Genomic DNA, 9219 nt, shown 5'->3' with positions numbered 1-9219 from the left:
GCACTCCGGGCGGGGTGCCGGGTGATGTGCGGGGGGTCACCCAGGTGCCCGGCTGGGCACAGAGAGCCATCAGGTTATTGGGGACAGGGTGAGGTGACCCAGGACGTGTGGGTATGGGGTGCCTGTAATGGGGAGACGCCTGGCAAGGGCAGCTGTGTGCAGGAGTGCGGGGCGGGCACAGAGAGGTCTATGTGTGGGTGGGCGCCCTGGTGAACGGGGCGCCGTGAGGGACGTGTGTTTTGTGTGATGCCTTATGGGGGGGGTGTTACGTGGTTGTAGCTGAGGGCTCTCCCCAGCTGTTCAGGACACAGGGAGGTGCCGTGGTGGCAGGGGAGAGGTAGAGCTGTGTGGGGCACCTGGCACAGTGGTATACAAATACATGAGGGTGCCTGGGGAGAGTCGGGTGCCCCGGGGATGTGCTGGGATGAGGTGGTGTTTTTTTTTTTTTTTTTTTTTTTTTAGCAGCCTGCACAGAAGGGTGCGGGTTAAAGAAGGGGGCTGTGGGAGGGTGACCTGGAGACAGATGTGCTTCTGGGGAGTACTTCTTTATGGGGTGGTGTATAGGAGTGCCAGGGAGCATTTAAGATAGAATCATTATGGTTGGAAAAGACCTCTAAGATCGTCAAGTCCAACCATCATCAACCCAACACAAACATGAGCACTAAACCATGTCCTGAAGTACCACGTCTGCGTGTTTTTTGAACCCCTCCATGGATGGTGACTCCATGGTGACTCCACCACCTTCCTGGGCAACCTGTTCCAGTGCCTCAGCACTCTTTCAGTCAATAAGTTCTTCCTAATATCCAATCTAAACCTCCCCTGGTGCAACTTAAGCCCGTGTCCTCTCATCCTATCACGAGTTACTTGGGAGAAGAGGACAACACCCACCTCACTCCAACCTCCTTTCAGGGAGTTGCAGAGTGCAGTGAGGTTTCCCCTTAGCTCCCTCTTCTCCGGACTGAGAATGCGGGCAGAGGTGTGTATAGGGGTGTCCCGGAAGGGCTGCCCTGCAGAGGTGTTTGGGTGTCTGCAGGGATCCCCTGAGGAGGTTGGGGAGCGCTGTGCCTGTGCAGAGCTGTGGATGGGGTTGCTCGGAGAGGCACAGGGTAAACTGGAGTGCAGTGGCCGGATGGGAAGAGGTGTGAGGTGCGTCTGTGGGCTGTATTCTGGGCTGTATGCTTAGGGAGCAGCGTGCTGTGGTGGCCTGTGTAGCATCCACAGGGCTGCAGATGTCTGGGTGGGTACATTGTTTGGGGACAGGGGCTGTGCTGGGGTGGCAGGACAATGTCTTCGTGGCACTCTGTGGCCCCGTCCTGAAGCTTGCCTGATGTCACTGTGGCCTCGCTGGTGACCCTGGTGCTGGGGTATGTGGGGGTCTGGGAAGGTTCCTGTCTTTGACCTCACTGCCTCTCCTCTCAGTTGCCGTGTCAGTGCCAAAGAAGAAGCGAAGGATGAAGGAGCTGAACAAGAAGGAGGCAGTAGGCGATTTGCTGGATGCCTTTAAAGAGGTGAGTGTCCCAGGGGTGTCTGTTACCCTGTGGCCCATCTCCTCCTGTGATGAACTCTGCTTTACGACTTCGTGTCTGGGCCACTGATGCTCCATGATGGTGTTGAGGATCTGAGGAGGACAGGCGCCCGGGTGTGGGGCGGAGGGGGCAGGGCCAGGCCTGCAGCGTAACTGCTGTCCCCTCCCTCCTGACGCAGTCTCAGATCAGCGATAGTGCCTCGGAGGCAGAGAACAAACCCCCCGCGCCTGCCCCTGCCCATGAAGCGGAGGATGCGGCCCCCGCCCGTCCACAGGAAGAGTCGGAGGAGACATGGGAGGAGAAGGAGGACAAGCTGACGCCAGAGAAGGGCAAAGCTGCTGACCAGAAGTACCGCTACAAGGAAGGTGAGTCCTGCTTGGCCCAGGCCTCCATGGGCAGCCACCACCTCTGGACCCAGTGGTGGGGAGAGTGGAGGTGGTATGGTCCAGCTGTCCTAAATCTCACACTCCCATCATGTCCCTAAGTCTGTCACAGGGTTTGGAGACAGGCCCTAGCATGAGAGTCCTGGCAGGAGGCAGGGAGGCGGTGGTATCAGGCTTTCTGTCTGTGAGCAGCATTGTGCTTGTGGTGTACCAGGCTAGGACAGCTCTGTGGGTGTCTACATCCCACCCTGCTCGACCCTGGGGTGTACCTGGACCTGCCACAGCTCGGAGTGGAGGATATGGTCCAGGCCACATCAGGGTCTGCCTCTCGCCCGCCCCCCACTACAGAGCAATGAAAGCCACTGAACCCCGAGGAGAAGAAGCGGTATGACCGTGAGTTCCTGCTGGGCTTCCAGTTTATCTTTGCCAGCATGCAGAAACCTGAGGGGCTGCCCCAGATCACAGATGTGGTGCTGGACAAGGTCGGTGCGGCCCTGGAAATTGGGGGAGTGTGGGTGGGTGGCGCAAAAGTGGGGCTCTGGCCCCTCCTTGTGCCTTATCAAGGCAGGGACTTGCCTGCTGCATTCAGGGTTCTGTTGCAGCATCGCAACAAGCCGTGAGCCTGGGGTTGGTATAGGGGGGCACTTCTGGGGCCTTCTTTCCAGTTCCTTGTCCCGGCGCTGAGGCTGGGGGATGGATCCATCCCGCTCCTCTGCCCCCGGGCATCCTCAGCCCTGTGTACCTTCGCAGGCCAACAAGACCCCACTGCGGGTGCTTGACCCCATCCGCCTCAGTGGCATGAACTGCAGCCCGGACTTCACCCCCTCCTTCGCCAACCTCGGCCGGCCCGTCATGGGCAACCGGGGCCTGGTGAGTACCGAATTGCTTCACCCACGCTGTCCCCTTCCGCCTCGCTGTGATGATCAAGCCTTCGTGCCACTGTGTCTGGGCCACTGATGTCCATGATGGAACTGAGGATCTGAGCAGGCGCGTGGGGACACCTCGGAGGCGGGCCTGGCTGGTCCCAGAGCAAAGAGCTGAATTTCTTCTTCCTGTCTCAGCCCTCAGGGTTGGGTCCTCGCCGCTCCCAGCAGAGCCAGAGGAAGGAGCCCCGCAAAATCATTGCCACTGTGTCCCTCAATGAGGACGTCAAGCTGAACAAGGCCGAGAAGGCTTGGAAACCCAGCAGCAAGCGTGCCTCTGAGGAGGAGGATCCTGAGAACATCAAGACACAGGTGGGAGCTGGGGTAGGTGGGTGGTGGGAGGGCAGGGGGGGAGATGTGCCCAGCTCTCGCTGACCTTGCTGTCCTTGCAGGAACTGCTCCGCCGCGTCCGCAGCATCCTGAACAAGCTGACACCCCAGATGTTTCAGCAGTTGATGAAGCAGGTGATGGAGTTGTCCATCGACACGGAGGAGCGGCTCAAGGGTGTCATCGACCTCGTCTTCGAGAAGGCCATCTCGGAGCCAAACTTCTCTGTTGCCTATGCTAACATGTGCCGTTGCCTTATGGGGGTGAGCAGGAACTGGGGGCGTCTTCCACTGAGCTGGCAGGGGTTTGTTCAGGGGCCTTGGCGGAGCTCAGCATGGTGCAGGTTCTTCCATGTGGGATGAGGAGACTGGGGCATGTGGATGGAGTCCAGATTCTTAACAGGGCCTCAAAAGGATGTAGGGTGGCTTTTCCCTGGTTTGAGCACTGCCTGGGTCTTAGCTGGCCAGCTTTTGGGGGAGACACAACTCACGCTTCATGCCTGGGTTGTACCTCTCCCTGCAGCTCAAAGTGCCCACAACAGACAAGCCCACGGTGACTGTGAACTTCCGCAAGCTGCTGCTCAACCGCTGCCAGAAGGAGTTTGAGAAGGACAAGGACGACGATGAGATCTTTGAGAAGCGGCAGAAGGAGATGGACGATGCCAGTGCTGTGAGTTGGGGTGGGAGGCTGTGGCTGAGGCCTGGCATGGGTGTCGTCAGGGTGGCTCTGGGCTCTGACCTGCCCTGCTGTGCCCTCCCTGCAGCCCGAGGAGAAGGCGCGCATGAAGGACGAGCTGGAGGAGGCGCGGGACAAGGCCCGCCGGCGATCCCTGGGCAACATCAAATTCATTGGAGAGCTCTTCAAACTGAAGATGTTGACAGAAGCCATCATGCACGACTGCGTGGTGAAGCTGCTCAAAAACCACGATGAGGAGTCTCTTGAGTGCCTTTGCCGCCTCCTTACCACCATTGGCAAGGACTTGGACTTTGAGAAGGCCAAGGTACCCCTTGCCCTGACCCACCGTGCCCTGCCCTGCCTTTGTCTTTGGGAGGGATGTGCCCATAACTCTGTCCCTCTATAGCCCAGGATGGACCAGTACTTCAATCAGATGGAGAAGATTATCAAAGAGAAGAAGACGTCATCACGAATCCGTTTCATGCTACAAGATGTGATTGACCTCAGACGGGTAAGGCCTGTGGCCTGCTGTCACCTGGGGACTGTCCTCTGTCCCCTGCTGGGTCTCATGGAGCTGCTAGCCTGTCTCTTCTTGAGTGCTAGCAGTCCATGTGCCCCCGGGCGAGGGGAGGTGGGAGTGTAAGCTGTGGCCAGCCCCAGAGACACCATGCTAGCCCCCAACCCTTGGTTGGCATGGTAGTGGTCGTGGGCACACAGTAACTGGCAGCTGTTTAATGCAGGGGGGCTCTGGAAACTGAGCCCTTTTGTGCCAAAAGCTGCCACAGTTCATGGTGAGCTGCGATGGCCGAGGCAGGAGAACAGCCTGAGGCTTTGAGGGTGTGATGGCTGCCTCTGTGCTCCAGCCAGCTCAATGCCCTGTCCCCTTTTCCCCTGCCCTCTGCAGAATAGCTGGGTGCCACGGCGAGGAGACCAGGGCCCCAAAACAATCGACCAGATCCACAAGGAAGCAGAGATGGAGGAACATCGGGAACACATCAAAGTGCAGCAGCTCATGTCAAAGGACAAGAGGAGAGGACCTCCCGGGCCATCCTCCAGCAGTGAGTGCCCATGCTCGGGGGCACCTGAGGCTGCCAGGGGAGGTTGGTCCCGCTGGGCACTGCTCGAGGCCAGGCTGTGCTTTACATCTGTCCCCCTTGTGCCCAGGTGGACGTGGGAGCCTGGTCGCGGATGATGGCTGGAACACGGTTCCCATCAGCAAGGGCAACCGTCCCATCGACACCAGCCGGCTAACAAAGATCACCAAGGTGAGGCTGGGGGGACAGCGTGGGCAGCAGAGCCTGGCCACAGCCTGTCCTGGATCCCGCCCTGGTGTGGGGCTTGGAGCTGACCCTGTCTTTCCTCCTGCAGCCTGGATCCATTGACTCCAACAACCAGCTCTTTGCGCCGGGCGGGCGACTGAGTTGGGGCAAAGGCAGCAGCGGAGGGTCTGGCGCGAAGCCCGCAGATTCGGGTAGGCAGCGTGGGGCTGGCTGGGGTCCACAGGCTGGGGTGGGAGGAGGAGCCCTTCCCCTGGCAGTTCCTGTACCAGGGAGGTGCTGAACTCTGAGACCTCCCCTCTTTTCACACCCAGCATCTGATTCAGGGCGACCAGCCACGAGCACCTTGAACCGCTTCTCAGCGCTCCAGCAGTCGACGTCGGCTGAGAGCATGGAGTCCCGCCGCGTGGTGCAGAGGTGAGGGGCCAGCCCTACCTTGGCCTGTGGGTCTGCAGCCCAAGGAGGAACCCATCGAAATCAGGCAGTGGTCAGTCAGTATGGTGGCTGGAATAATCCCCTGTGGCAGGGAGGGGGCTTGGGGGGGGTCCACGTCCGAGCTGATTTTGGGGGCAGGAAAGGCTTGACCTCACCTTGGGCTTCCTCCCAGGGGTGCCGGGTCCAGTGTGGGGGTCCTGGGACTAGGTGGACATTGGTAGGGCTGGAGGGAGTCCTGTAGAGGCAGGAGCACAAGGTCCCCAGGGAGAGTTGGAGTTTGGTTTATTAGGAAGAGGAAAACGAAGGGGAAACTTACCAATCTGCAGCAGGGGGAAGTTGTGGGCAGGATGGGGCTTGGCTCTGCTCAGCCATGCCAAGGGGCAGAGCGAAAGGTGACGGACATGAGTGGAAATGGGAGAAAGAGGAATGTTCTCCCCTGAGGGTGGTCAGGTTCTAGAAGAGGCCCTGGAAAGGGCTGGGATTGGAGTGGGAGCCGCCTTGCCTCGCAGAGCTCTGGGGTCAGAGAGGGTGGCGATGGGCTCTTCACGTCGTGTTTGTTCTCCTCCCACCCAGGAACAGCTCCAGCCGCGACAGGTCGGAGAAGGCCGGGGACAGAGGGGACCGGGAGTCACGTTCGGAGAAGGGCAGCGACCGCCTGGAGCGTCCTGACCGGGGGGAGCGGGCAGACAGGAACAGGTCTGCCCTCACCAAGAGGAGCTTCAGCAAAGAGACGGAGGACAGGAGCCGGGAGCGGGAGAAGCAGGGCGGCCCCGAGGCCGTGCGCAAGGCTGCTAGCATGACAGAGGAACGGGACAGGAGCCGAGAGGGCGGTGAGCTGTGGAGGAGCCGCGTCCTGGGGTGTGCCTGCGGGGTCCTGGGGCCTGTCTGTCCCAGGCAGCGCCTGATCCTTGCTGTCTCCTCACAGTTAAACAAGAACCAGCGCCTCCTGCAGCATCACCCAAGCCTGCGCTGTCGGAAGAGGAGCTGGAGAAGAAATCCAAGGCGATCATAGAGGAATACTTACACATAAATGACATGAAGGTGAGGGGAGGGGGTGGCCTGGCACAGCACCACGTGGCCTGCCGGGCCTTTGGGCAGGGTGCTGGTGGTGCTTGGATGAGGAATGGGGGAGCCGGGGCTGGCCATGGGGCAGTACTGATCCTCCTTTTCCCTGCAGGAGGCCCTGCAGTGTGTGCAGGAGCTGGGCAGCCCCTCCTCGCTCTACATCTTCGTGCAGAACGGCATCGAGTCCACGCTGGAGAGGAGCACCATCTCCCGCGAGCACATGGGGGTCCTGCTGTGCCAGCTGGTGAAGGCAGGCACACTCTCCAAGGACCAGTACTACAAAGGGTGAGGGGCTGGGTCAGCCTGGTTCCGAGCTGCTATTTGCCCAGCTTTGAATTTGGCCCTGCTTTGAGCAGGGTTCTGTGCTGCCACCTCCTGAGGACCCTCCCAGCTGAGGGCACAGGAGCTGCTGGATCTAAATGGCCCCCCTCTGCCCTGCAGGCTGCGGGAGATCCTGGAGATTGCCGAAGACATGGAGATAGATATCCCTCACATCTGGCTGTACTTGGCTGAGCTTATCACCCCCATCCTGCAAGAGGAAGGCATCCCCATGGAGGAGCTGTTCAGGTGAGGGCTGTGACCCTTTGCAGGGCTGCCGTGGGGTCCCAGGGTGGCTCCTGGGGACAGGTAGCTCAATCAGGTGTCTTGTGCCCTGCAGGGAGATAACGAAGCCCCTGGTGCCCATTGGGAAGGCCACCACGCTGCTGGTTGAGGTGCTGGGCTTGTTGTGCAAGGGCATGGTAAGTGCACGGGGGTTGTGTAGATGCTGGCCGCTACCTCGGAGACTGGCAGCCTGCCTGAGGTGGGCAGGTTGGCATGCGGGGATTGAACCCCTTTGCCAACAAAGGTGATGGCAGGAGACACCCTTTTCTGCTCTTATCAGACCCCACCTGGAATACTCTCTGCAGCTCTGGGGCCTCCAGAGTAAGACCTGTAGAATTGAGTCTAGAGGAGGCCCTGAAGATGATCAGAGGGCTGGAGCACCTCTGCTATAAGGACCGGCTGAGAGAGTTTGGGCGGTGCGTCCTGCAGAAGAGAAGGCTCCAGGGAGACCTTATAGCAGACTTCCAGTACTTAAAGGGGGCCTACAGGAAAGCTGGGGAGGCCCCCTTTGTCAGGGGGCGTAGTGATAGCATGAGGGGTAATGGTTTTAAACTGGAAGAGGGTAGACTTGGATACAAGGATGAAATTCTTTACTGTGAGGGTGATGAGACACTGGAACAGGTTGCCCAGGGAAGCTGTGGGTGCTCCATCACTGAATGTGTTCAGGGCGGGGTTCTAATGGGCTTTGAGCAACCTGGTCTAGTTGGAGGTGTCCATGCCCATGGGAGGGGGACTGGAACTAGATGGTATTTAAGGTCACTTCCAACCCATTGTATGATCCCTTTCCTCGTCTGGGTCATGGAGGTGGTGTAGTCAAGCTGCAGTATCCCCCTCCCTGGAGATGGAGGGCATGGGGTGTTGATGGCAGCTTTGTCTTGCAGAGCCAGAAGACTGTAGGCAAGCTGTGGCGGGATGGAGGCCTGAGCTGGAAGGAATTCCTGCCTGAGGACCAGGATGTCAACAAATTTGTCACAGAGCAGGTGGGAGTTTGTTGCGGCAGTGCTGGGATGTGGCGGGGGGTCTGGGGGGTCCCGCTGTGGCAGCGTGGCGTTCCCCCACACTGCCTTTAACAGCTCATCCCTCCCTGCTCCCCCAGAAATTGGAGTACACGATGGGGGACAGCTCAGACGTGCCAAGCCACAAGGAGCTGACCTCAGAGGAGCTGTGCAAGCAAATGGACAAACTGCTGAAGGAGAACCCGAGCAACCAAAGAATACACGACTGGATCGAGGTGAGGGTGTGGGCACAACGCCCGTGGGCCTGGGGCCTCCCTGCTGGCTCTCTCCTCCTCACCGCCCCTCTACCTCCCCTCCTCCCGCAGGGCAACCTGAGCGAGCAGCAGGTCTCATCCAACACATTTATCAGGGCCCTGATGACGTCTGTGTGCCACTCGGCCATCATCTGTGAGTACCAGGGGGAGGTCGGGAGGGGTTCCCTGCCCGCACCGCCCCCCTCACACCCCGTCTCCTGCAGTCGAGAACCCCTACCGCGTGGATGCCATGGTCATCCGCAACCAGGCCAAGCTGCTGCAGAAGTACCTGCGGGATGAGCAGAAGGAGCTCCAGGCCCTCTATGCCCTGCAAGCCTTGGTGGTGAAGCTGGACCAGCCTCCTAGTGAGTGTGGTGTGTGGTGGGTGGGTGGGCTGTGGAGGGGGTTGGCAGGCATGTCCCCAGCCCAGCAGGGTGGCTTTCAGCTGGAGATGGCAGGGTCTCCGTTTGTACCTCCCCTAGACTTGCTGCGGATGTTCTTTGATGCCCTCTACGATGAGGACGTCATCAAGGAGGAGGCTTTCTACAAGTGGGAGTCCAGCAAGGATCCGGCCGAGCAGCAGGGCAAAGGGGTGGCTCTCAAATCGGTGACAGCCTTTTTCACCTGGCTCCGGGAGGCCGAGGATGAGTCGGACAACAACTGAGCAGCCATGAGGAGGAGGAAGAGGAAGCAGGGAGAGAGAGCAGGGCACCCCGAGGAGCAACTCCATCCCCTCCCACCCCCAGCCCCCCTGGA

General features: G+C 59.7%; 1 protein-coding gene across 1 annotated transcript; it reads left to right on the top strand.

The window, feature by feature from the left end:
* Positions 1-2319: 2319 nt before the first annotated feature.
* On the top strand, positions 2320-9127 carry EIF4G1 (eukaryotic translation initiation factor 4 gamma, 1). Its single transcript, XM_008949165.1, has 21 exons — positions 2320-2391; positions 2642-2779; positions 2971-3144; positions 3225-3422; positions 3682-3828; positions 3923-4159; positions 4241-4345; positions 4739-4889; positions 4999-5099; positions 5203-5305; positions 5426-5528; positions 6120-6376; positions 6472-6587; positions 6724-6896; positions 7053-7178; positions 7270-7351; positions 8096-8194; positions 8311-8445; positions 8536-8617; positions 8688-8828; positions 8946-9127. The coding sequence occupies exons 1-21, from the start codon at positions 2341-2343 to the stop codon at positions 9125-9127; spliced, it is 2901 nt and encodes a 966-aa protein (XP_008947413.1). The 5' UTR covers positions 2320-2340.
* The last annotated feature ends 92 nt before the right edge of the window (positions 9128-9219 follow it).

This window comes from Merops nubicus, unplaced genomic scaffold, assembly GCF_000691845.1.
Source record: "Merops nubicus isolate BGI_N331 unplaced genomic scaffold, ASM69184v1 scaffold25521, whole genome shotgun sequence".
In the NCBI taxonomy this organism is placed as follows: Eukaryota; Metazoa; Chordata; class Aves; order Coraciiformes; family Meropidae; genus Merops; species Merops nubicus.
The sequence above is the reverse complement of the archived record's forward strand: the minus strand, read 5'-3'. Positions and strand labels throughout refer to the sequence as shown.